This window comes from Cyanistes caeruleus, unplaced genomic scaffold, assembly GCF_971803275.1.
Source record: "Cyanistes caeruleus unplaced genomic scaffold, bCyaCae1.hap1.1 HAP1_SCAFFOLD_102, whole genome shotgun sequence".
Taxonomy (NCBI): domain Eukaryota; kingdom Metazoa; phylum Chordata; class Aves; order Passeriformes; family Paridae; genus Cyanistes; species Cyanistes caeruleus.
Window position 1 is genome coordinate 640,827 of NW_028255904.1, and position 27,258 is coordinate 668,084.

Below are 27,258 nucleotides of genomic sequence, written 5' to 3' on the forward strand. Positions count from 1 at the left end.
TCCATCCCGGACTCACCCCCAGCTCGCAGCGCCCTCAGCTCCCGGGCACCCCGAGCTCCCGGCGCTTCAGCGCAGCGGCGCTTCCTTGGCCTCCTGCCCGGGCCGGGCCCAGCGCCGGGGCCGCTCCTCAGCCCAGGGGGCCGAGAAATGGCGGAGCGCAGTCCAAGGCAGGCGAGGCCGTGCCGTGTGCAGAGCCCGCCGCTGGCTGCGATTGGCTGCTTCTGCCGTCACTCGTGGTTCTGGCGCGCGCTGATTGGGCAGAGCGGGGACAAGCCCGGCCCCGCTGGCGCCCTCAGGGCGGCCGTGGGGCAGGAGAGCCGCCATTGCCGGAGCGTCTGTGCGGGCCCGGCAGCGGCGGCAGCAGCGGCCGGAGCCCGGTGAGGCGGCGGCGGAGCTCGGAGGCGGCCCCGGCCATCGCAGGTGGGAGCCGCGCTCGGTTCTGCGAGGGGGGCTCGGGGCTCGCTGCGGGCCCGGGAGGGGGCGGCAGGGGGCTGTGGCGGGTGGCTTGTGCCGTGGCCGGCCCGTGTTGGCCCTGGGCTGAGGGCGCTGCGGGAGCGGCTGCCCGCGGTCTCCTTGCCGCTGGGGCCTCGGCAGGAGGCGGTGGCGGAGCAGCGCTGTCTCATCCCGCTTCGTGTCGGGAGGCCGGAGGTGGCTGCGCTGGGCCCGGGGCCGGGCGGGAAAATTCCCGGCGCCAGAGGTTTGTGTGGCCCAAGGAGCCAGAGGAGCGGTGTGCAAGTGACTTTATTGCTGCCCAAAGGGAGAGGCCATGGGGCATTTGCCGTGCGCTCTCTCCAGGTGTTGGAGGACGCGGCCTCGTTTTTGTCCTGATTTTCCCGGCCGCGTGTCCCTGTCCCTTTGCCCAACACTGGCGGAGGTGCTTGGAAGGTTCAGCCTTCCCGATCTGCCTGCTGCATGTCCTTTTTGCATAACACCCGATATTCCTGTCTCTGTGAAGTGTTTGTTCTTCTGGAAGTTCAGGAATGTAGCGGGACTTGGTCTGAGCAGCAGTCCTTGTCAATTAGTAACATTTTCTGAAACTGGTGATTTCTCCCATTGCTTCCTTATGTACAAGTCCCTGGCCCTATCTCCAAGCAGATTTTCTCATGGTGTCTGTTTTTTCTTCCTGGGTGTTCTTTGTTTTTGGGATTGCTCTCAGTGCCCTCATTCTCTGTCCTTTTGTAGCCGTTTGTGGCTCAGGAGGCCTGGCTGCCACCTGCATCCCCTTGCTCAGCTGCTGAATGAGCTGCACTCAGCAAGGTGTGGTGCATGGTAAAAAGATGAGAGTTGCTGTAGCACATGAGAGGAGAAACAGCATTTGTTTAACCCATGGTCTGCGAGGGAACCACAAAAGTGTGTCCCATTCCCATCCTTTCCAGGTCAAGTATATGAGCTGCTTTGGTATTTCCTTTGTTATCTGTTTTACTACTTTTCCATTGCCATCTGTTTTCCATCAGCAGTTTGAGTTACGTAACTTTTCCCAAACCTCTCCTTTTTCTACTAAAAGGTAATCTGATCCCATCCCATGGTGAAATGTTGTGTTCCTCATCTGAGTGGATTGGTTGGGGGGAAGGTCAGGAGCTGGAGCTGTGTGGTTGGTTATTATTTCAATGGCATCCTGTAATCTAATTATCCCATTGAAATGAGAAATGGTTTCTCTGGTACCTGATGTGAATTCATCAGGGTTCCCAGGGTCTGCTCCATGGTGTTGCAGGATTTGTTCTGGTGGCCGTTCATCTTTTCCCCATTTCTGGGTGCTCCCTCTAGCCAGGGCTGCATCAATTGTCAGCTTTTCTCTCATGAAATCATCACATACTTGGATTCCCAACTGATTTCCCTGAACTTGTGGCAGCAAATAAACCCCAATGGTCTGATACCCAAAGCCCCTGGGCCATTGTGCAGGCTTTGGGCCATCAGTGTTCATTTGCATTTCTAAAGCTCCTCTCCTGGCTGCCTGGAACAAAGCTTCTCTTCCAGGGCAGCTGTGGGTGATTCAAGTGTTCTCCCCACTTCCCTGCTGGTGCCTTCTTTGCCGATTTTCTTTTTTTGACAAAAAAAATATTCTATTAGTGGTTTACGAGTTAAAGGGCCACCTTTTAAGCTTTTCTAGTTTTTCAAAATACATCTTAAATGTGAACATAAGATAACCCATACCATCCTTTTGCCATCAGTATGGGCCACATACAAACATAAAAAGAGAAATTACAAAGCAATCAAGTATTTTCTTTTTATTCAACTAGGACTAAAAACTGATTCTCACAACACTGGCCCAAACAGAACCCACAATATGGAAATAAAATTATTATGAAAAATTATTCTAATGGTGTAATCCCTTCACTGAAACTGTGAAAAGCAAAGCTCTTCAACAATGTCTTTAGAGAAATAAGGCATTACTTGATTCTGGCCAGAATGTGCAACAGGAATAATTTCATGCACACTTAGGCTGGGTGTGCAGAGAAAATCATCCCATGACACATGAGTTTGACTAATTTTTTCCTAAATTTATACATTCTGACCCCATAGAAATCCATTGGTTTAATGTTCATTGGTTTCAAGGTGTGGAGTTGTTAGGATTTGGTTTCCTGTTGCACCGGGATTTCTGTGCCTCTGATGTGAATTAGGTGGGCACTCCTGGATTTCCTGCTCAGCCTTTTCCAGACCAGGTGTCTCCAGCTGTGCCTGGGGCAGTGTCTGGGGTAAGATGTTGGTTGATGTTTGCTGCTGGGTGTTGATGTTTTGTTGCTGGTCGTTATCTTGGGGGGAATCTTTTGGGCTATTCCCAGTCTGTTGAGATGTTAATTTCATCTCTGCTGAGTGGTGGAACATCCCTTAAAAAAACCTTTAAATTTCCTTTCCCCAAGGCAAAGGCAAACCAAGTCCCTTTAGAGAAATAAGATTTGAAGCCATTTTCAAGTTGGTCTATTTTGCCAGCAGCGAATCCCAGGCAGGGCAGAGTGTGAGTGTCATTGAGAGGCAGAGTGGAATTGTCCCGGTGCCTTCCCCAGCAGCTGTGGCGAGGGCAGGCACAGAAAGGCCTGAAGCTGCAAGAGTGAGAGCAAGGATTGTCCTGCAGTGGCTGGAGATGGCAAAGGAGGGTGGCCAGGCCGAGGATTTGAGCAGAGGATCTGTGGGCAGGCGCAGGGGCTTCCCCCGCTGGGGAGCCCTGGCTGCTGCTGCGTTGCCTTCAGTGCAGGCTCAGGGGTGGCCTGTTTAATATTCCCTTGCAATTCAGATTTCTGAGTCTGGAAGAGCCATGGCTGGGGCATCAATCATTTTATTATTTTCATTTTGTTAAGTTTTGTTCTCTTTCTTATGTCCACCCCATAACATTGAGGCTATCTGGGGATTAAAAGTTCACACAATGTTCTGGCTAGAAGAGAGAATCCTCAATCCAGCTCCTGCAATTCCCTGTTAATTGTAAGAATTGCTGCAGCTCCATTTTAGTCCAGGGAAACATTATTTCTGAGATTTCCTGGACCCTCTCAGGGTCAATACAAGACAAAGCTTCTGTCAATATAGGTCCCAAATATTTAACCATTTTCTCTACCATTTGCCATTTCTTTTTTTTCAGATACTCAAAGCTGTTTTTTAGCCTGAAAATGAAGCCATTTCACAGAGGTTTCCTCTGCCTCTTCTCCTTGTCCTCCTGACTGGATCAAGTCATCCACATCCTGCATTAAGCCAGTCCCTGGGGGTGAGGTCAATTCCTTTGGTATTTCCTGCAAGGCTTGCCCCAATCAGGCTGGTGCTTCCGAGCATCCCTGCAGAAGGACCGTCCATGTCTTGAGCATTTTCCCTTCTACCTCTTGTTGCCAGCCCAAGGCAGAATTGTGTTTGCATCCTCTGGAAGTGGGCAGATCCCCAGAAAGCATCTTTTGCATCAAGTTGTGAATGGCAGCAGTGTGAGGAGGGCACCTGGTTGAGGCTGGTGTAAGGATCTGAGAGTGTGGGGTGTCTCGGTTTCATCATCTCATTTCTTCTTCTTGGGTCCTGCAGCATTCTGTGGATTCCATTGGATTTCTTGTTTGGCAGGATAGGAGCATTCTAGGGAGCCATCCCTGGCTGCCCAAGCCGTGCCTTGAGCAGGACTCCCAGACAGGCTGTGAGCCCTTCCTTCCCTCCTTTGGAACAGGGGATTGCTTTTCCACACCTCTTGTCCTGGTTGCTTCAGGGAAATTTGGAGAGGCTCCATATCTAATTTTGCCAGTTTCTCTGGGTCTGCCCACACTTGTGGGTTCACTTCAGCCGTGGCTCTGCCAGACATTTGACACAGAGGTACAACAGAACCAGCCTCTGTATCACCTTTTGCAACATTAATCTGCATTCCCCGTTTAGCCATCAAATCCCTTCCCAGTAAATTACAATCACAACTGTGAGCAAATAAAAATTCCTGCATTTTAAACCCATCCTCCACATCTGCTAATAGTGGCTGAATAAAAGTCAACCACTCATCTTTCTCACTTAGTGCCTTATTAATTAAAATATACCTTAACAATTTTCCCCCTTAGGTGTGAGGTTCTGAGTGGATGGAGAGGCCCCTGTGTCCATCAGGAAAGGTCTCCTCTGGATCCAGCCCCACCCTGGATGTTCCCAAGGGCTGCAGTGTGGTGGGTCCCTGGTGGAATGGGAGCTGTGCCACCGCTAAGAATGCGTGTCCATCAAGGGCTGGACTTGCTGGTGCTGAGGGTGCTGCTGTCTGTGCTTGCAGTGTCCTTGTGCCCTGCAGCTGGAAGGCTGATTCCTTGCCAGGGGCTGTTTGGGTGGGCTGTGCCCTGGCCAGGAGGGCAATGCCTGTGCCAGGTGCTTGTGGCCGAGGGTGTCCCCTGGGTGCTGGGGCCCCCTTGGGCCCTGGGCTTGATCCCTCAGGGACTGTAGGAACTGTGCCATGGCCTTTGCCTTCAGCTTGGCCTTTTGCTTATTCCTTGCTGCATTCAGCTGCTGAGCCTTTGTGAGCAAGTGCTGCAGGGGCTTCTTCTGTCGCTGCTGCAGCCCCCCTCAGTGCCTGTGGGTGCTCATCGTGTGGCAGCTGCTGAGCTTTCTGCAAAACCCTTCCTTTCTCCAGGGACCCAGCAGGAAATGCTTAAAAGATCATGTGGATCCTTGCAGGTCTAATCGCCATTTGTGAGCTGTTCCTTCCTCGTGCTGGCTGTGCTGAGGCTCCCCTCCCCAGCCCGTATCCCAGAGCCGGTCCCTGTCCTGCCGCAGTGTCCAAAGGCGGCCCCCCCGGCGGGCAGGGCCGGCAGCTCCACGGGGCCGGGCAGCGGCCGGGGCGTCCCGCAGCCTCCTGGGGGCCGGGGGCCACTGCCGGCCCTGCCCGGGGGGTGCTGGGCTCAGGCAGCGCCCGGCGCTGAGCCCCGGCTGCCCCACAGCCCCGGCCCGGCCCCACAGCTCCCCACAGGCCCCCAGCCCGTGCTCCCGGTGCCGCAGCTCTGCGCCCGCTCCTGCCGCTCCCAGCTCAGAGAAACCCCCTGAAATCCTCACCTCCTTGTTTTGCTGTCCTGGAAAACTGGGATACAAAGGATCTGAGTAAGCAAGCAAATTTGGAGGATGAGACCCTTCTGAAACACATCCCAATCCTCAGTATTTTTCTCTTCCTCTTTTCCATTATCCTTTTTCTTATCCCATGGATTCCTCCTGCTGCTTCTTGCCTTAAGCACATTCCTGCACACTCCCCTTCAGCCAATCCCTTCCCAACACACCAACACCATCCATCCCCTGTTGTCTAAATCCCTTCTGGACTTCCCTTATTGTCCCCCTTGTGTGTCCATATCCCTAGTTAGCTCTGGGAGAATGTGCAAACAACCTCCACATGCTCCCAAGGGACCCTTGAGAGATATTTTGGGATCCTCATCCCTTTTGCTGGGACCCCATTGTGGCTTTCCCTTTTGTCCCCTCCCTGGGTGCCCTGCCATGTTCACTCCCCAAAGATGCCACTGTAGTCACTGCTGAGATTTTCAGTGCTCTCTCCCTGCCGACTCTTGAGAGTCGCCCTGATCCGTCACTCGTCTGTCTCCTGCTCACTCTCGGGTACCCAATCAATGCCCGGTGCCGCCGCCAGCCGAGGGAGCCGATCCCCCAAACTGGGTGAGGCCCCTTCAGCTGCACTCACTGCCCGCCGGCCCGGACGGTGGAAGGAATTGCGGAGGAGCCCCAAGGTGTGTGGAAAAATTGACATCCCCAGAGGTTTCTGTCCACAAGGAAGACAGAGGAGTCCTGTAACAGTAATTTCATTCATAAAAATAGGGCGAGGCCATGGGACATTTCCCATGGGGTCTCTCCAATTATTGGAGGACACAGCCTCCTTTTCATCCTAATTTTCTTGGTCACATCTCCCTCTCCCTTTCCCCATTGGCTGTAGTCCTGGAGAGGCACAGACTTCCCAATGCACCTCCCACATACCCCCTTAATATGTACCTCACTTTTGTATAGCTAACGATATTGATGGCTGTGTTAAGTCTTTGTTGTTCTTCTGGAAGTTGATGAATTTAGCCGGACCTTGGCTGAACAGCAGTCTGTGTCATCAATTCATAACATTTTGTGCAGCTGATGGCTCCTCCTGTCACTTCCTTATGTCCACGTCCCTGGCCCTATGTGCAATGAGGTTGAGGGAATCAGTTTGTAAAGAGGCTTTGTTGTTGTTCCTTTGCTGGGGTTGCCCCGTTTTGGGGCCATCCCCCCTGGAGCAGGGTGTCCCCCCTTGGTGCAGGCGCAGGGCTCAGGCAGGGCTGAGCCAATCAGAGCGCGCGGCGCTGATGACTCATCAGTGTCCAGGCAGAGCCGCAGCTGCCAGCGTTCCCCAGCTGGAGCCCAGCTGCGCCCCTCCCCCCCGGGCCTTGGCGCCCCCCTGGAGGGGAATTTGGGGAGGTGGGAGGGGGGAGCGCCAAGGCCGGGCCCCCCCGCGCTGTGGTGGCGGGAGCGGCTGCAGTGGGGAGCGAGTGCGGGCGGAAGCGGCTGAGAGCCCAGCGCTGCCCCAGGCCGAGCTGGCCCAGCTGCATCCGTGCCCCTGCGGTGGGATGCTGTGGGACTGGGGGGGAAGAGGGAGGCGGCAGTGGGTGCTGGGCCTAGGGGCAGGAGGAGAAGGGAAGGAGAAGCAGGGTTGAAGAACAAAACGGTCTAAGGATTCACGTGGGAGGAGCAGGTGCAGGAGGAGGAGAAATAGTAGGAGGAAGAGGAGTGGGAGGAAGAGTAGGGCCACAGGAGGAGGTGGGAGAGAAGGAAGAGGAAGCAGGACAACGTTCCATTCTCCCTGTATGTGCAGTTCCAAGAGTGTTGCCCTGGAGGTGACTGGGGAGGGGATCCACGATTTTGATGGGGCTGAATCTTGGTGTTTCTGAACTTTTTTGGGCTAAATATTGGTGCTTTGTTTTTCTGCAGGGGCTGAATCTTTGTATTCTGGAGGGGGTTTTTCCTGAATTTGGTGTTTGGGTAGTTTTTCATCATTGTTTTCTTGTTTGGGCTGAATCTTGGTGCTTTGCTTTGTTACAGACACAAGATGCCCAATGACTTCCTGAGATGAACTTGGGCATGGAGGAACCCCCAGTCCAAGGCGCTCTCCTCTCCTTTTCCTCCTAACCAGGAATTTTCATTCCCAAACTGTGTCCAGATGGAAGAGGAGGAGAAAAAGCCCCAGAGATCCTGCATGAGGAGGGGCTGGAAACCCAGTCCAGGGAGCTGCGAGGAGGAAAGATCCCCCCAGTGCCAGGAACACGGCCAGAGATCCAGCCGGAGCTCAGAGCTGGGGGAGAAGCCCCACAAGTGCTTGGAATGTGGGAAGGGCTTCAGAAAGAGATCCCACCTGATCGAGCACCAGGTGATCCACACTGGTGAAAAGCCCTATGGGTGTGGGGAATGTGGGAAGAGCTTCAGCCAGAGCTCCAGCCTGAGGAATCACCAGAAGATCCACATGAGAGAACAACCCTATGAGTGTGGGAAATGTGGGAAGAGCTTCAGAAATATCTCTGACCTGATGAGACACCAGGTGATCCACACAGGGGAACGGCCCTACACCTGCTTGGAATGTGGGAAGAGCTTTGGGTGGAGCTCCAACCTGAGGAAACACCAGCGCATCCACACTGGGGAGAGGCCCTATGAGTGTCCTGAGTGTGGGAAGAGGTTTCAGACCAGCTCCAATGTCCTCAAACATGAGCGGATTCACACAGACGAGAGGCCCTTCCGCTGTCCCGACTGCGGGATGAGCTTCAAACGCAACTCCCACCTCATCAGGCACCGGCGCATCCACACTGGGGAGAGGCCCTTCGAGTGTCCCCAGTGTGGGAAGAGCTTCTCACGGAGCTCTAACTTGACCCGACACCAACGTAGGCACCAGTAAGGGAAGCCCTGCGAGTGCCCCGAGTGCGGGAAGAGCTTCGTGCGCTGCTCCAGCTCCATCCCCCATGGGAGGATGGGCGTTGGATGATCCCCAGTGACCCCCGTTGGGCAGAGCCCTGGTGATCCGTGGTCCTGGTGATGCGTGTTGGGAAGACACCTGGCTGGGAGGCTCCACATCTTCCTGGCTCCCTGTGGGCACCTGGATGAAACAGGGGAATGAAAATTCAACAGGATACAGAATGACAATGGGAATTGTTGACTTTCAATCTTCAAGAACCTTTTGCCTCAAGAGCTGTGTGGGCAGAGAAAAGGGGGTGACACCAGGCTTGGGGGCCCAGAGGTGAGCACAAACGCTCTGGGTGAGGGAGACACGACCCCAGAACCCTCCCTCACCTTCCTGCGCAGGCAGAAGCCGAGCCCCAGTGCCAAGAAGACGAAGCCCAACACTGAGACTCCAATCCCCATCAGCATCTTGCGTTGGGCAGCGTTTGATGGCATCCCTGGGGCATCTGCAGAGGTCAGGACCCCCAAAACCTCACACAGACACCCCAAGCCCCTCCAAGGACCCTCCCAGTCTCCCCCAGCCTACCCAGGACCCTCTGAAACCTCCTTTGGAGTCACTAATTTTAAACAATTAAGAATTTTAGAAAAATTAGGGATCTTGGCTAGAGATAGGCCTTGCTGGAACTAGTTCGAGTTAATGATTAAGTGAGAAACAGGATTTGAGATAATGAATCTCGGACTTAGATAAAAAATTACTTTTCATTGTATGTTTGTTCAGCTGTGCTTATAATGAGAAAAGAGAAACTGATAAACGGGTTCAGGAAGATCACAGACCTTACATCAGGAAACCCATTTCCAAGTCACAAGGGAGGAAACTGGAGTTGTACCAAATGTCATTTGTAATGTCAACCATTGTAAAAGTAGAATGGTGAGAGTGAGGAAGAGCGGTTTTCCTTCATCCCTTGATGAACCCTCCACACCAAAACGACCCTCTCCTCAAATTGGGGAGCCAACCTTGCAGGCGTAATGACATTAAAATCATTACCATGAATTCTAATCCGAAGTGGAACATGGGAGGTGCTAGCATTATGCATATGCATTAGTATTAATATGTATTAGTATTCTGGATATTTAAGACTTTTGTAAATAAATAGACACTGGAATCTTTTGTCAACTTGCAGTGCGTATTAAGGGGTGACTCCCGCACTCGCCCAGTGCTGTGATTAAACATCCACTTTGTAACTTTAAACTGTTGGAGAGGTTTTTTGTCCATTAACAGATTGATGTTGATACTGGATCAATATCGCTATTTTGGTAAATCACTGCCAGTCTCTTCCCAGCCTCCCCAGGACCCAGCAGAGCCCCTCCTGTTCCTCTCAGGATCCCACAGCCCCCTCCCAATTTCTCCCCACTGCCCCTGGACCCCCAAACCCTCTCCCAGTCCCTTCCCAGGCCCACCAGGACTCATCAAGACTCCTCCCAGTCTCTTTCCAGCACAACCAACCTCATCCCAATCCCTGCTTTCCAATCCCCAATCTCCTTCCAGCTCCTCCAAGCTCACTCAAATCCCTCCCAGTGACACCCAGCACCCCCAAACTCCCTCCCAGGGTTCACCAGGCCCCCCAGAACCCCATCCCACCCTCCCCAACATTCTTCAAACCCCTTCCCAGCCATCCTAAGCACCTCAATCCCTTCCCCAGTTTAAACCAGTCTGTCTCAAACTCCCTCCCAGTTCCTCCCAGCACAGCCCAATCCCCCTCTGGGCCCCCCCAGTGCCTCCCCCGCTGCCCCCGGCGCTGTGGGGGCCGGGCCGTGCCCCAGTGCCGGCTCAGCGGGTGCTCCAGGCTGCCGTGCTCCACCTGGCAGCTGGAGCTGAGCCCGCATTGCCGGGGGCGGTTTCCAGCAGCACCAGGAGCTGCTGGCTCCAGTCCCCGCTGGGGAGCACGGCAGTGGCCAGCACGTGGCCCGAGAGCTGCTGCTGGCCCTGGGAGCAGCTCAGCTGGATGTGGGCAGGGGAGAAATCCATCAGGGAGCAGAGCAGGCGGCCGGGGCCGGGCTGGGAGCTGGAGGGCACCAGCGAGATGGACACGCTGGGATGGGCACTGGGAGAGAGTGGAGAGGAGTGGTGTGGCATTGGGAGGGACTGGGAATGGACAGGGAGGGACTGGGATGGCACTGAAAGAGATGAGAGTGGATACTGGGACACTGGATGAGGGCGTGGAGGTCTGGGAGTGAAGTGAGAATGAACTAGGAATAGACTGGGAATGGCTAAAAAGGAGTGGGCGGGACTGTGGCGGCACTGGGCGGGACTGTGGTGGCACTGGGCGGGACTGTGGTGGCACTGGGAGGGACTGGGAATGAAGTGCGCGGCACTGGGTGGCCGAGTCCAGCGCGGGGCTCTCGGCTCTGTGGACCTGCCCGGCAACTGATGAGTCACCAGAGAGACGCGCTCTGATTGGCTGAGGGGCGGCAGATCCACGGAGAGGCGAGATGGACAGGCGGGGTCACTGGGAGAGGCTGGGATGGACTGGGAGAGGCTGGGATGGACTGGGAGAGCCACGGGAGCCATTCAGAGGGACAACGGGCCCCGGGGATGGGCACACGGAAGGCTGAGGGCTCTGGGGTGATTCCCAGGGAGGTTTGGAGGGACAAGGCCGGGCCCCTCTCTGTGCCCCTCGAGCAGCGGCCCGGACAGAAAAGTTCAGGTGCGGGAGGAGGCGTTTCTCAAGATTGATTTTAATCCTCATTCTCCTGGTCTGATTTGCTCAGTCCTAAGCTCAGTTCATTTCCCCATGTCGGGCTGTTGTGCCCCTGATGGTGATCCCTGAGTGACCTCTCCCTGCCCTTGTCCCGACCCACGAGGATTTGGATTTGTTTCAGTTCAGTGGAATTCATGGTGATTTGGGGGGAGCTGGAGCAAAGCAGCTGGAAAGCACAGTGGGCTTGACAGGGACTGAACCAGGGCAGGAGTTGGGGCTGCCTCGAGTGAGCTCTCACAGTGTGAACCTTCATGGGGTCTTTCTAAGGGAATTTTGTTGAAGTTTGACATTGATTATTAAAAAGCAGAGTCACAAGGGGCGCTCTGCTTTCAGCTTGAAATGAGGGGATGGAACGTGGGCACTGGGACTTCCATAACCTCAAGTTGTTCCTTGATGCTGGACACTTTAGCTTTGGCAATCTGAAGCCCTTCAGCAGCAATGTCTCTGCCACCCCCTGGTTTCTGGCTCAGACCCAGCTCGCAGCTTGGACAAGGTCTGGGCTTTGTCCTCTTGAGCTTCGGGAGCCTCCCGGGAAGCACCAGCCCTCCCCAGCCCACCCTTGGGAGCACTTTTTCTTTTATCTCTGCTGACGATTTTATCCCCAAAACTGCCATGGGAACGTTGTATCCAAGCACATCCTCCAGCGCTGCACTTTCCTCCTGTGAATTCCCTGTGCAGGGAATGTGTCTGTGCTTTTCCCTGCTCTGTTCACTGACAAACAAACCTGAGCCCGTGGGACTGTCAGAGCTCCTGCATGCAATGAAATCAGGTTGTGTTTCTCATGGCATGTTCTGGAGGAGCTTTTCTTGGTGTGTCTTGTGCTGCTGGAAATGACACAAGAGCCAGGAGGGAACAGAAGCTGCTGCTGCCCGTTGGCTCAGGGCCAGGGAACCAAGTTGTGCTCCCGGGCAGTTGGGCCCTGCTGGAAGCAGAGCCGCGTTTCCCTTGAGCAGCTCAAGCTTGTGACAGCTCCAAACAGGAAACCTCAGCAGAAAACTCTTCCTCCAAACTCAGCTGCTTTCCCTCCTGCAGCTCTTTGGGAAAGAGCCTCAAAGCACAGACTCTGCTGGGAGCCATTGGTGCATTTCCTCCCTCCCGGCAGCAGCAGCTCCTGAGCCCTTCACGGGCTCCTGGCCCTTCCCAAACCCTTCAGCTCCCTTGGAACTCTCAGCAGTCACTAACATAGGTATTTCTTTCATATTTAAACTGCATTTAAACTTCTCTTTTTCTCTCCTCTCTATCTTTTTAATCTCCTCTTTATCTCCTTTAATCCCGTCAGCACCAGTAGGATGGGGATGGAGTCTTGGGGTGGGTGTGGGATGAACTGAGGATCCAGCAGAGAAGGGCAAGGCAGAGGGGAGAGGACTCAGCCAACCCTTCTCCTGCTCTCTCCTCCCCCAGGCTCCAGCTAAAGCAAGTCAGACTGGAAAGGATCCCACAAATGCTGTGTTCTCCTCCCTCTGAGCTTGGCTGGGGATCCTCAGCTTCAGCCTGGTGCAGTGGCTGAGATTCGCTGATTTGAGATTTTTGGCTAATGCACTAAATTGAAGAGGTTTATTATTACTTAATCACCTTTCACCTTTGCCAAGTTCTGCTGCACTGCATCTGCTTTTCACCCAATACACTGCTAGCTCACCTACACACATGTGCTTCTCATGATAATATTTAGATTCATAGCTTACTCTATAAAATCACACAATCACAGATGAAAACTCTCCACCATCTCACTCAATACAGTTTTTTATTTACTTATGGCATATTCTTACTTGCAGCTATAGGAACATAAGCTTATGAATTCTCTGCTCAGTGTCTGTGAATCTTTAGCATTGCATGAACCCAAGCTCCTTCCAAGGCTGTCAATCAAACCCTTCAGTACCTGTGGAAGTTTCTGTCTTTCCATTTCCCACAGCCCACCAAAGGATTTGTGACCCTTTGTGACAGAGGAGAAGCTCCCAGGCAATTTTGTGTTTGCTGTAGGGAAGGTTGGGTTGCTCTGCATCAATTCCCAGAGCAGCGCAGAGCATTGGCTTTGTGATGTCAGGGCATGGATGCCACCTTGTCGTGGTGACATCCCAAGGTTGCCTTGGTGCACCGAAGGCCTCAGGGTCAGAGCAGCTCTTGGGCTTGCTCAGTGCAGGAGCATCCTCCTGCTTGAGGCATTTCTCAGTGGGCAGCTGCACACTGACAGGAGCCGTGTTTGTTTTTGTTATGGAGCAGAGTGTGCAAACTGGCACAGCAGTGCTACAGTGATGGAGCAGCTCGCTGCTGCCATTTGCACCATTTATGGCATTGGCTACTCCGGCTATTACCTCACCAACCTGGCACGTAAGTAGAGGTTTTCCCTGGCTGGAACCTGAGCTGGCTTTTGTAGGTCTCCCTGCTCTTTCTTAGTGACCGGGTTGCTATTGAAACACAAAGACCATGAGGATGCCCCTGGTTTGGTCAAGCTCCTGTCAACACCTTCAGCAAAACACGGGGTGTCTGTAGCCAGGGGGCTGCGGGCAGCATTTGCAGGGCTTCTGTTCCCTCCATGGGAGAGCCTGTGGCAGCAGAGTCTGGCATTTCCTCACTTTGCTGGCTCAATCTCTTGGGGTGACTTTACTTTTAAGATAGCTCTGAGAGCTCGGGAAGTTGAAACTGCTGGAGGCTGATGGGAGTTTTTTCTCCTGACTAATTCCGGGCCATGGGTGAGAATTGGCAGCGGTTTTAACTATTGAGAAGTGAGATCAACCTGTGAACACCACCTTAAGATGTGAGGCCGGGAATTTCTTGCTCTCTTTGGTTTCTGGCTTCTGACGAGGTCACAGGGCTCTGTCTCGGCCTCCTCCCCCCCTCCAGACCGGACAAGGCTGCAGAGGGCGGGGTGGGGGGAGAAACGGAGCCGGCCAGCCTGACTTGGTTTGCAGTTTCTGACACTGAACTGCAGTTTCTGAAACTGAAACCTGACACCATCAACATCTGCAGCTTTAGCAAGATTTTAACTCTTTTACTGCCTGCATGAGACTTGCAGATTAATCCGTTTTTTCCAGAGAGAGAGAGAGAGAGGGAGTGATCAACCATCAACCCATCAAAGAGAGTGAAGAAGCAAATTAAATGGAGAGGGGGAAGAGAAAGAAGGAGATGCTTTAATAAGCTGAAATATTTTTCTGTTAAAGCTATGGAGATGGACAGTAGTGTTCTGAAAAAAACTCCTTTAATTCATGACAGAGTATATTGGGAGGAATGGAGTGTTTCCAAGTGTGGATTTTGAGCAAATGATGAAGTAGTTGTGACACTGTGAGATGCTGGAACAGAGGAGGAGAAGTAATAGTTGAAGAGTTATGGCTTTTAAGAAGCAAAAAGAAAACTTCTGTTTCCAGGAGGGCTCATAAAAACAGATAAAGAGAACTTTTGCCTTTGAATAACTCATTCATAAAAATGACATCCCTAGACTCATGACCCATAACACACCTCAGAGTGATGGGAAATGGGAGGAGACAACTGATGGCAGATTTCCGGGCAGCTGGCATCAGAGAAATAGAAAGCTATGAAGAAAAATAGTTTTCTTGTGAAAAACTCCATAGATAGCAGAAGAAGACTTTTGTTTCTCTACAAAGACTGATGAAAAGACTCCAGCAGGAATTGGAACTGTTGTAAACACCAAAGATCCAAAGTTTTTTGTCTCCATGTTGTCATGTAAACAAGGAAATGGTTGGGTAGTGGGGGAGAAAAGGGTTGTTCTGGAAGTTTTATTCTGGTTTCTTATTCTTGTAGTTTTTGTCAATAAACTTTCTTTATTCCATTTAAGTTTTAAGCCTGTTTTGCTCTTGTTCTAATCCATATCTCACTGCAAGAAATAAGTAAGTTTTCTAGTGATTTTTTAGTTGCTGCTTTAAACCACACCAGTCAAGCAGGACACCTTTGAAAATGCACACTGGGAGATCTTCTCAGATGCTGTTCTAAACAGGCCACGGTTCTCTCCAGTTTTCTCAAAGAATTTGGTTCATTTTCCTTGCCCACTGCAGGTCATCTGAGCCGTGTGTTCAGAGGTGCCGATCCTGAGGTGAGTCAGAAAGGAACATTTGATGTTCCTGGTGTTTCAGAATTGTGCAGGGAACTGTGAGCTTGGCCTGTGGCAGTAGAGTGCAGAGGGCCAGCTGGGTGGGCTGAAAGAAGATCCATTTCCATGTTTACAACAGCAATAGCAAAGGCACTGTTGGCTATTTCCTAATTTTCCATTGCAGAGCTTTAAAAGAACTCAAAGCTCAGATTTGCAGAGAGAACGTTGCTTGCTGATAGTAGCCAGGGTGAACTCTCTAATTCAGAACTATTTGCAGCCTGGCTGAATTAACCCATTTTAATTTAGTTGGAGAGACTTAGAATCCCATTGCTATCAAAGCTGATGATTTGTGCTTGGTAGAGCTGGTTGTAGAAATCGAGCTGAAGAGAAATAAGGTTCTAAATGATAGGGAGCTGCCTGTCCCTAACTCCACCATCTGTCCACAGAGCCCAGAAGCAAGAGCAGACTCTGCTGTGGCTCCCTCTGCTCCTGGAGAAGAGGCCAAAGAGGAGCAAAATGAGCAAACGGAGCACGAGCCTCCAGCTGTGGTCACAGCCCAGCCTGACCATGCCCAGACAGTAAGTGCCAGTGCTGGGTGCTGCTGTCTTTAGTGCAAGGCAGAGCTGCAAGTTTCTGAGCAGCCAGCACTTGCTGTTGCTGGCTGAGGATGCTGAGTGCTGGAGTCCTGCCAGCACCCAGCCATTCCCCCATCCCGTGGCAGCTGGAAATTGGGCTTTGAGCCGTCGTGCTGAGGCCCCAAAGCGCTGCTGCCTGCGGGTGAGCAGCTGGCTGCTTGGCTCAGGGAAGCTCTGTCTCTTGGCTTCTGCCAAGCCATGGCCAAGGCCTCACACGGCATTTCTGGGGCTCACAGGGCTTGCTTTGTTTGCTGTCCCTTTTTGGAAACCTCTGCATGACCTGGAGAAGTGTTCTGCAGTTTTCTGGAGTAATTCTTCACTTCTGCAGAGTCTTTTAGGCCACCTGTCTTTTGGCTTTTGATAAGCTGCAAGGAGATGATTGTGTTGTCCATGAAGCTGTGGCCGGCCATTCTTGTCCTGTGTGGCCAAAGAAACAAACTGTGTAGTTCTGAACCCTTCTTCTGAGGCAAAATCCACAAGTGGCAAGTTTCTCTTGATACGTTTTGTGGTGAAGTCTGCAGCTTTGGAAACTCCATTGGAGCCTAGTGTGGGGGCAAAGCTGCAAGTCCTTGAGTGCTGTCTTGTGTTGCTAAGAACCCCTTTAGAGATGGTTGTTTTTTCTCCTCAGAGCTGTTTTCCTCCTCCTGCCTCTTCTGTCCTGACACTCCCTGTTTAACCTATAAATTTCTGCCTGTCCTAGTGAGGTGGGACAATTCCATGGTTTAGGTGGTTTTTGCTGACTTTGGTCATACATGCATTACATGACCCATGGCTTCCTTCATTGGCATCCCTAGGGGTGTGTCAATTAATTTGTTGCTGGGGCCTTTTGAGGATCTCTGTCAGTGCCACTCAGAATTCTCAGCTGACAAAAGAGGGAGGAGAAACACCTTGGTCCTCTTCCATATCCTGAGGTGGCCATAGAGGCTCTCTGACCTGCAGCAGAGGATCAAATTGCACACATCCTTGTCTCCTGACTGAGCAGGATTTCTAACAAGAGTGTAGATGTCGGAAGGGCAGGAGTGGCAGGGCAGGCCTGAAAAGGGCAGCTCCCAGGCACTCGCTCTCCTTTTGTGTGTACAGAACATCGAGGCAGAGCCCCAGGCAGAGCTGCCCGAAGCTCCGAGGGCCATCATGGCAGTGAAGAGGAGGCCTGAGGAAGACAAAAGCATCGAAGAGGAGATGAATCTCCCCTGGCAGAGAGGAAATCAAGAAAACCAGGTGAGTGAAAGTGTGGCAGACACTCCACTCATGGACATTCCTCTCTCTGGTTCTTCACAGGCCTCTGAGGAGGAGCTTCTGGCAGAGCTGCAGGAAACTGAGGCTAGGATCAGGGCAAGGGAGGAGAGGCTGGAGGAAGAAAGAAGAACAATCGAAGAGAAATTCCATCTCCTCGTTCAGCAGCAAGAGGCTCTAGAAAATCGAGTGAGTGAAAGAGCGATAGGCACAGCAGTCACTGCAGTCTGGTGCTTTCTGCCCTTCTTGCCTTTCCTCTGCAGAGCAGCAGGGGGCTGGGCTGATGCCTCTCAGTGCCATCCTGCTGTAGTGTCTATCCCAGCTGCTTGGAAGGACATTTCCTGCTGTGCTCAATCTCAGCTGCTGCCCTGGACAGTGGCACCAGTCATTTGTCCCTTTTGCCAGCACTCATCTCAAGGGATTCCTGCTGGCCTGCTCCTGCTCTCCTTGTTTCTTCAGGGCTTTTTGCAAGTGAACACAGTCCCCCAGACAGATTTGGAATACAAGCTGCAAGCTGTCTGTATGCCTTGGTGAATCTGCTGCTGTCCTGCTCTTTCCCTTTGCTCACAGTCAATGAGCCTTGGCACACAGGGACAAGCTGTGGTCTCTGACTGCTTTGTTCTCTTTGACTTGAGGTGGATGTGTTGATATCTCACCTGGCAGCCTGCGAAGGCTTCCAGCAAATGCCGGCTGATGAAGAGCCCCAAGGCCGGCGGGAGGCACAGGTACTGTCCCAAGCACAAGTGCTGCAGGCTGAGCACCTTCTGAAGATGGTGCAGGAAAAGAGGACTGAGGGGGAGGAGCTCCAACATTAGAACAAGGAGCTGCAAATGTGTCTGCAGCCCTTGGAGGGGGAAAGGGATCCGTGGGAGGAAGTGGAATGGTCGTTGTTGCAGTCATCCTTCAGAAAATCCAGGAAAATGGAATATGAAACTAGCCATCAACTTGATTAAAACCAACCTTGGGTTTTGACCATTTGGTTCCAGAAGTGGGCATCCAAAAAATCCAGTTGATGAGCTTTGCATGTGGCTAACAGCAACTTCCTAAGGGCTTGCATTTGAAAAGGGAACTCGGGGTAATCTCTGCCAGCCAGCTTTCTGACACAAACTCCTTTCTTCTCGCAGATCTACACAGGCTCTTCCATTCAATCTGCTGCAGCAGCAGCAGCAGCAGCAGCATCTAAAGGAGCCTTTGTTGCCCAAGCTGAGCAGTGGAGCCGGGGCAGTTTGTCCATTTCCAGCAGTGACACATCTGCTGCTCAGCTCCAGGAGAGCCTGGGAGACTTCGTGGAGCAACTGAGTACGTCTGGTGTATTTCTTGTCTGAGGGACAGTGTATTGTGTGCACGTGCCAGCAGAGCTGTAGCAAATGATCCTCCTCACTTTGGTGTCCCAGAGACATTTAGGACTCCCCACAGGAACTGCTGTGCTCTGAGGCAGCGAGAGAGCGCTCTGGCTGTTCCTGCTGCCTCTGAGGGCAGCTTGGACTGGCTCGGCTTTGCCTGGCATTCCCTTGCCACTAAAGGCAGAAGCAGGAATTGTTCTTGGATCAGCAGAAGGCTGTGGCCCAGCAAATGATCTATGCAAGTTCTGTGTGCTAGTGGCCAAACTGAACAGAATATTTGATTCCTAAAATCTCCTGATTCTCCAGACTACCCACCTGTCGTCAGAACCAAAAGACTTCACAGAAACTGATTTGGGATTTTGTCTTTTTGTTGTGGTTGTGTTTTCTGTGTGGTGTTTTTTATAGATTTTTGTTTTGGGTTTGGTGGTTTTTTGGTAGAGTTTTTTTTTTCTCCATCCTGAAAGAGCTGTTCTGCCCCATGTGTCTTACTGGTGTCATTTTTAGGACTGTTTTTATTGCCTCTACTACATCTACAAGGTTTTTATGAGAATGCTGTATTTTTGTCAGTGAGGACTCCTTTGAAAGAACATCAGGTGACAGCAGAAACAGAGAGCAAGAGATGTTTTCATTGGGCCCACAATGAAGAAACAGATACTTGTATAACAACCTGTAATTAATATCCTAGTTTTATTTTTCTAAAGATGTGTCCAAGAGACACATCCACGTGGTGTGATCAGATAAAACAGCACTGCAGGCATTTCTCAGGAGCGAGCCTGCAGCCCCTGTGCTGTGTATTCCTCAGATCCATGGCACTTTTTCATCCCTGATTCCCAGCCATTCCCATGACTCTTAGAATCCTACCTATTGGCCCAAGCCCTGCTCAGATCAGTCTCTGGGAAAACACATCAAGCCCTTTGTGATTCTGCAGCACAACCCATTTAATCTGCTTCTTGCCCATGACAGCTGCCAGTGCTGTGCTCTCAGAAAAGACCTGGTGGGGCTGAGAAAAGATCCCAGCTGATTTGGTGTCTACCTTCACCTGCTGGGACACAAAAGGGCCTTGACCTGCACCTGGCGGTGTCTGATCTCCAAGGCAATGCTGTTGTGTCCTGAACGGGGGCCACAGCTTGTCAGGGGCTCAGGCTGGCTGTGTCTTCTTGCCATTGCTTGTCAGTGCTCATGCTTGGCCTTTGCCAGCCTTGTGCTGTGCCCTGCTGTGCTCTCTGCGCTTCATTTCCTTCCAAGGACTGGACAAAATCAGTCTCTCTGCTGGCCATTTGTACTGCACAACTGCCTGTCTTGTTGCTGCTGTGCTTGCTGCCCAGCTGACCACAGAGGGTTCAGAGCCCCAGACAGCGGGGCTGCCTTTGGCATCTCCTGCAAGTTCGGATCTCTGCCTGAAAGTCAGCATCTTGCATTTTGTTTCCCTCAGGGAGAATGGTGAACACGGAAAATCCCATCACAAAATACATCGAACTGGAAAGTCTTGGCAGCGGGTGAGTCCAACCACAGTCACTTCTACACAGCCATGAGCCAGGTGTTTCACTGGTGGAATATCCATCAAGTGGGAAGTCAGACAAGTTGTCCACATGTTTAGACAGCGGGCTTAGTCTGCCCCATCTCTCAGTACTGGCCAGAATTTGTCAAGTGTGCTCAGAAGGCATTGTCAAAGACATCTCCATGCTGCCAAGGTCTTGCCTGCAGCAAGGAACAGAACCTGGTAAATCTGCTTGTCTCTCAAGTGTGGGACAGCTCAGGATTCATTTCCTTCGCATTTTTGGATGTCTCCAAATCATCTGGCCACACTAATGAAAGGAGAAGAATCTTGCTTGCCTGAAAGCACAACCTACCCCCAATGAGAGCTGTCAGATAACAGTTCTCAGGAACATTTCTCTCCAAGAGTTTGCTAAAGGAAATACTCCGTGCTCAGGATTAGAATTGCACAGTTTAGAAGCTGATAGCCGAGATGAAGGAATAAGCTGCCTTTTGGAGCTGAGGCACTAAAGCCCAAGGCTTCAGGAACAGGCCCAGTGCCCAGGCACTTGAGGGGAAAATGCATCATCTGCCTTCTGGCAGACCCCTCCTGCAACCTGCAGCTTTTAGGCATTTACAGCAGAGCTCTCCAGTCTGGACTGGCTTCCACTGCAAGATCTAAATGGCTTCTCCTTTCTTTGCTGCTGTTTTGTTTCTAGGGGTTTTGGAGAGGTTTCCAGAGCACTTGACATTGCAACAGGAGGAGAGGTAAATGTCAACAGCCCCTGCAGCCTCTGCTGCTCTCCAGGCCTTTCCCCACTGCTGACAGCTGTGGCTGGAGCTTTGAGGAGAGCTGTGCTGAAAAGGCACAAGAAGCACAGACTGGAGCCAGCCTGCAAATTGCACTTGGAACAGGCTTTGTGGACAAGGCAAATTGCCAGTGGCCACATGTCCTGTAACTGACCCCCAAGGGAGCAGAGAAATGGGCTGTTGGAATGTCACTTCCTAATTACTCCAGTGATGAGGTCTAATCACAAGGCACTTGGGCACAGCTTGGCTGTGCCATTCCAAAATCACTTGCTCCATGTGTGTTGTGGTCTCATGCTACCAATTTTCTCCAATTACTCCTTTTCAATGTCATTTGAGGTGGCCATAAAGAAAATAAATGTGCAAGGAGTGAGTAGGAAGATACTAACCATGAATGAAATCAGGATCATGGAGAGTAATAGGAGTCCCAGGATCGTGAATTACTTAGCCAGGTGAGTGGTCACGGTCCTATCCCTTGAATGTTTACATACTACAAGCATGAGAGCTTAAAAACCCACTTTGGTCAGTGGCAGGAAATAGAGCTGTTAATGATTATTTCTCTACTTATCTCCAATGGATGGGAAGAGACTGCATTTTGTCTGCATGGCATGTCACCCTGGCAAATGCAGACTGGACATTGTTCAAAAACCTGCATCAGCCCTATCTTAAGAATTCAATACCTTGTAAGTTCATTGCCTCCACAGTTCTTTGGGCTTGAGTTTTTCAAGTTTCTTAAATGCTGATGAACCATCCAAGAGAGGATTGCCCTTGCATTGTTGCCCCTCTTTTCCATTGCTGTGCATGCCAGGAAGACTAGGTGCTTATTTCCAGAAATGCCATGCGTGACAGGTTTTTTATCTGGGCTCTTCCTAAACTGCCTTTCTCCTTGAGACAGCACAGACTGCAAACACTGCACAGCCTAGAGGCAATGTCTATTCCTTTTCTTCTGCCCTTGTCTCCAAGGGACCCAGAAACAAGACTCAAGCAAAAAACCAACCTAGCCGTGCATGTTCACCTGCATGGCCTTGTTTCCTTTTTTCAGCTACCTTGTGCATGAGGAACTCTGGCTGGTGATGGAGTACATGGACGGAGGCACTCTGAGAGATCTCATCGACGAGATTCAAATGTCTGAAGGAGAGATTGCAGCTGTCAGTCGGGAGGTCAGGGATCCCATCTGTGCTTCCAAGGCCTTGAGCTGCATTGTCTGGGAAACAGGGGCTCAGAACGGGAGTGATTCATGGGCCAAGCTTGGTTTCTGTGCTGCTGCTCGGCTATGGGCAAGCAAGAGCATCTCAAGGGAACTGTCTGCCAGTGCCCCTACACTCACTGGACTCACTTCCTGTACTCTTATCCCCTGCTCTTGTATTCTAGCTCTGTCTCTTCCATTGGCATTTGCACTTCTCCACCTTGCCTAGCTAAACTTTTGCCTGTCTGCACTACATTCCTTGTCTCTAAAGCAAAGGTGTACTGGCCGGATTTGAAACCAACAGGAAAGAGAAAAAAGAGAGACATATTTGTTTTAGTTCTCAGCTGAAAAGGGTAGTAGTGCAGCCCAAATGCTGTTTGCTTCTGAGCACATGCACTGCAGCTGCAGTCACCCTGGCTGCTTTGCAGGGGACAGTCTACAACAGCAGTTGCTGGTGCTCTTTCAAAAGCTGACATGCCTTTCCTGAGAAAGGTGCTGCTCTGCTCCTGTTGGAGCAGCAGGCTTTTGCTCTCAATGGCGCTGTGTTCTGCCATTCCTCCCCATTCCCCTGCAAAGGGAACCTTCCACAGCTGTTTCCTTGCTTGTGCGATGAACTCACAGCACTACTTTTTGCCCCCCTGGTTCTCTTTTCTCTCTCAGTGCCTGCAAGGACTGGATTTTCTTCACTCCAACCACGTGATCCATCGAGATGTCAAGAGCAACAACATCCTTCTCAGAACCGACGGCTCTGTCAAGCTGGGTCAGTGTATTCTTGCTCAGCTTCAGCCTTCCAGGAATGGGGGGTGTGGGGCTGCTTTCAGTGACTGCCAGCTCCCCAAAAATGCTGCTGCTGGCAGTGCAGGGGTCCCTCCTGCTGTGGGCTGAAGGCACAGTTGCAGGGTGCACACAGCTATGACAAGGAACCACAAGCAGCCCAGAGTGCTATTGCTCTGTGTGTGTCTGTGTGTGTTCCTTCCAGAGGGAGGGAGCTGCAATCTAAACCTTCAGGGGAACAAAAGGCACTGCTGGAGGAAGTGTAAAAAATGGGGGGATGTTTGAAGTAGCCAATTCATATTTCCTTGGCTAAAGCCCTAAGGAAACAGAGCAGGGAGTGTTGTCCAGGAAATTCAAGTGCACATTCTCAAACTTCCACTGGGGAATTCTTTGCCTTGGTTTCCTAATTGAGAGTATTAAAATTAAAAGAGTATTTTGCTTTCTCCTCAGCTGATTTTGGCCTTTCTGCTCAGCTCACCCCTGAGCAAAATCAGCGGTGCTCGGTGACCGGGACTCCTTGGTGGATGGCACCTGAAGTGGTGAAGCGTCAACCATATGGCCCCAAAGTGGACGTGTGGTCTTTTGGAATTGTGGCAATTGAAATGGCCGAACAAAAAACTCCTTATGACAGTTTCACTGCTCGATCGGTAAGGAGCAAATACTCTCTGATCCCGCTGTCTTTCTCACCTGTCCCGTGTTCTCTGCTCACTGCACAAAATCCCATGGCCATCTGCTGGAAGTACTTCCACCAAGGCCCCTTCTACAAATGGCCCTGCAGCACATCAGCATCTGCTGGAGCTTTGGTTGCAGCACTGGGGGAACTCAAGCCTTACCTCGCCCAAACCATCTCCATTCTCAGGCAGCATTTTGCTTTGCCTTACAAGTCGTTCCAGCTCTTTTGGCTGTGTAGATGGCCCCAAGAATAGGAAACAAGCATCTCAGAGCTGGTGTTATCTTTCCAGAAATGAAGCAAAGAAACTCAAAGCAAACCAAGTTTCTAAAACAGTGCTTTTGAGAGAAGAAGTGCACCCCCATTCTTCTCACAGGGAAACTTGCCTGAAACCTGGAGATGAGGCTGTAAAGCCAGAGTCTCTTCTGCTTCTTGTGCAGTGCTGCTGAGACACTCAGTGACCACCTTCTTTCCTAACCCAAGCCACTTTCTCCATATCACCAAGCTGGAGCCTGGTGACGAGGAGAGCCTGCCAAAACCTCCTGTTTGTTTCCTGGCACTTTCTGGGATGGGCACAGCGTTAATGCATTGACTTGAGAATCCAACGAGCACAGGGTTACCACAGGGATGACACTTCTGATTTCACCATGAATATTTTCCTTTTGCCACCCAAGGGAACATGAAATTTTCAGAGTGCTGAGAGACAGAGCTGCAGGTGGCTCCTGTGTGCCCAAACAGGCATTTTCAACCCACTACAATTGTGGAGGCATCTTTATGTGTCTGTGTTGAAAATGAGATTCCAAATGTTTGTTTCCTTCCCTGAGGAACACCTGCTGCATTTCCTTTCTTTCCTTCCAATTACCATCATTTTCAAGAACAGGACAGAAAGCCTGATGAGTTTTGTTTTATGGCAGCTGTGCTTAAGGGACCAACAAGCACTGCAGAGATTCTTTTCACGTAAGAATCCTTGGAAATAGTACAGTTAGTTAGAATAGCAAAATCCCTCTTCCAAAAAGGCTGCCAAGCTGCTGGGAATCCTCCGAGAAGGAAACATGTATTTGCTGATGTAGTTGCCACTAACTAGAGCAGGCAATGAAATCAGCTGCCAAGGCAAGATCTGCTGGATGTTGGCAAAGCTGCAGCTTTGGGGCTTGGGTTTTTTCATGATACAGGAAAGTCGTCATCCAAATGCTACAGGAAAGTCATCTCTGCCTCTCTGCCAGGGCAAAAACTGCCACTGCAGAGTGGAGCTTAAACAATGGGCTCTGGGAGAGCAGTTCCAGATGGGAAAGAAGCAGGTGGAGCCTTGTGTTTCCTTTTTCCCCAGGCTAAATTCCACATAGCCACAGAAGGGAGCCCACAGCTGCGGCAGCCCGAGCAATTCTCACCTTTGCTGCGTGACTTCCTGAGCTGCTGCCTGCAGAAAGGCGAGGCGCAGCGCTGGTCTGCCAAGGAGCTGCTGCAGGTAAAATGCCAAAAGGGCTGCAGGTGAAACAGCGTCCCAGGGATGGGCTCCTCCTCCACTGAAATCCAAGGCATCAGATGAGCCCCCATCCTCCTCCCTTCCAACCTTGGTGCTGTTCAGCTGACAGTGGGGAGCAATCCTAGACTGGGCTGGGCTGGCAGGGAGTGCTGGGTTTTAGCGCTGGCTAAAATCACCAGGGCACTTACTCATTTCTTGCTGGGAGCTCTGGATTAGGAGAAGGGCAAAACAGGCTTCAAACTTCAAAGGAATAACAAATTTTATTAGCAGGCCCACAAGAATAAGAAAGGTCTCACCTGTGCAGTGAAAGGGTTCAATCTCACCCAGGTCATGGCAGTCACGGTGTTGGATTTCAGGCTGTGCTGGGCCCCTCTCTCTGCCCGGGAGCCACTGGGAGGGGAGGCTCGGCCTGGAGCCGTCGCTGCACGCCGGGGAGAGGGTTTAGTGTGGGCAAGATGTCAGCAGCCGTGGCCTGGCCCAGCCTGGGGCCGGGGTCCCGCAGCCTCCATCCCCCGCCCGGGAGCCGCTGGGCTCTGGCCCGGCCTCCCCCAGGAGCACAGGCCGTGGGCGAGCAGGGCCGGCCTCACCAGAGCTCCGTTACCTTCGGGCTCCGGAAGCAAAGAGGGCCAGTGCCCGGGCTGGTGGTTTTCAAAATGTGCATCATCACAGAGGCGCATCTCATTTCTAAATGGTGCAAAATGTTGTCAGTTCTCAGAACTAGCCAGCCACTGGCCTGTCTCAGGCACAGAGGAAGCTCCCAGCAGCTTCTCTCAAAGAAATCACTTCCGTGCGGGGTTTCTTATTTCTTTCCCTAAATGTCAATTCATCTCAAACTAACACACAGGGACATGGAAAGGTCACCTAGTCTGTGTCCTGCAATGAGCAGGGACATCTTTCAAGAGATCAGGATACTCACACCTCAGATATTTCCAGGGATGGGCCTCCTACCAGCTCTTGGGGCAACCTGTGCCACTCTTGCCCCATGCTCCTGACCTACTCTGACTCAATCCCCTTTTCATTTAAAAAGTATTCCCCTGCCTTTGAAGCTCTTAGCTTGGAAAATCATACTTTCTGTTGTTTTCTTTTCCTTTCTGCAGCATCAATTTATAACATCGGCCATGCCTGGGTCCAGCCTGGCACCTCTCATCGTTGCAGTGAAAAAGTGGAAGGAGGAGGCAGGAATGCAACAATTAATTTAGAACTGTCTTCTCCATGACCAACTTAGAGTAGGATTATAGAGTAGGATTGCAGAGTAGGATTGTAGAGTAGGATTATAGAGTAGGATTGTAGTGCAGGATGGTAGTGTAGGTTTGTAGTGTAGGATTGTAGAGTAGGATTTTAAATAAAATTTCTAAAATCTCAACTCCTTTGGAACATTTCTCTCCTTCTGACCCTGTGAGAAAGCTCAACATTTCCTCCTGAATTGTCAGTTTTTTCTTAGAGGTGGAAAGGGACATTGATGGCTTCTTTGGTACAGTTTGTAAAGGGGGGAAGGCTCCTCTTCATTCATCCTCCCCAGACCACACTGCCTTTGGAATATGGCCAACTGGACAAGTTTTGCCGGAATGCTGTGACATTTTTATTTGAGGCAGAAACAGCAATGGCATTTGCAGGAAAAACCAAAGGAGGAGCGGTGCAACGCAAACATCCTGTGCAGATGCACGTTGTGCAGATGTGACTCGAGAGTATTTGGGTTCCTGCCACTTGAATTTGTATTCCTAAGAGAAATTTCTTTGGCTGGAGGAGAGTCTGGCTGAAGAGAGAAAGCAGAAAGAGCAGTGAGGGTGCTGTGCAAGGTCTCCTGTGGTGCAGAGCTGTCAGCGACTGTGAGGTGAGAGCGGGCCCGGCCTTGGCTAGGCTGGAGCCCCAGCAGAGCCCTGGCAGAGCCCGGAGAAGCCTGAGCCTCGGCACAGGCAGGCTGGAAGGAGGCCCTTGGAGCTGCAAGAGGCAGCAGCCTGGCCCTGGCTGCCTCTTGCTGGCACCAGGCAAATCCTCCGCTCTCAGAGCCAAGCTGGCAGCTGGCTGCTCCTGAGGGGAAGCGGCGCCGTGCTGGGCACAGCACACACTGGTGCCATGGGCTGTCTGGAGTCTGCACAGGACGAGAGAAAGGGAAAGAGCAGCCCAGGGCTGCTGCCCTGCCTGACCATTGCTGCTCTTCTGCCGCCTGCCCTGGAACTCCTGGCAATGGTCAGCAGTGTGTGCAGCACTCTGGGCACAGGGGGAGGGAGCCGGGCTGCTCCGCAGGCTCCAGCACAGGGCAGTGTCCTTCAGGCACGGCATTTCTGCCAGGGGAACCGAGGCCAGCGTGAGGCACTGACAGCAAGTCAGGGCACATCTGCACGAGCCAGTGCCTCACACAGCTCTGGGACCAAGCGCCTGCAATCCTGGAGCTCTGCACTGAGCCACAGCAAAGGTGTGAAATGCAGAGGGCTTTGCAGAAATATTCAGGGGCACCAGGCCAGCCTGCTTGGTGCTCTCTGGGGCACAGCAAGCACTGTGCAATGCAGCTCGGAGCTGCTGGCAGAGAG

At 51.8% G+C, this 27,258-nt stretch overlaps 1 protein-coding gene across 1 annotated transcript; it reads left to right on the plus strand.

Moving 5' to 3' along the window:
* Positions 1–13,119: 13,119 nt before the first annotated feature.
* Positions 13,120–26,093, plus strand: LOC147646306 (serine/threonine-protein kinase PAK 3-like). The gene is made up of 14 exons (XM_086873633.1): positions 13,120–13,412; positions 15,092–15,129; positions 15,573–15,704; positions 16,842–17,183; positions 17,630–17,719; positions 18,119–18,293; positions 19,770–19,833; positions 20,530–20,578; positions 20,957–21,069; positions 21,660–21,777; positions 22,464–22,563; positions 23,028–23,224; positions 24,575–24,712; positions 25,828–26,093. The coding sequence occupies exons 1-14, from the start codon at positions 13,136–13,138 to the stop codon at positions 25,927–25,929; spliced, it is 1,935 nt and encodes a 644-aa protein (XP_086729759.1). The 5' UTR covers positions 13,120–13,135; the 3' UTR covers positions 25,930–26,093.
* Positions 26,094–27,258: the final 1,165 nt, after the last annotated feature.

Excerpts from the sequence above, each read along its gene's own strand:
- LOC147646306 (XM_086873633.1), top strand. The coding sequence starts at position 13,136 with ATGCCACCTTGTCGTGGTGACATCCCAAGGTTGCCTTGGTGCACCGAA. Across the intron at positions 15,130-15,572 it reads TCAGAGGTGCCGATCCTGAG|AGCCCAGAAGCAAGAGCAGA; the intron begins GTGAGTCAGAAA and ends ATCTGTCCACAG. Across the intron at positions 23,225-24,574 it reads ACAGTTTCACTGCTCGATCG|GCTAAATTCCACATAGCCAC; the intron begins GTAAGGAGCAAA and ends CTTTTTCCCCAG.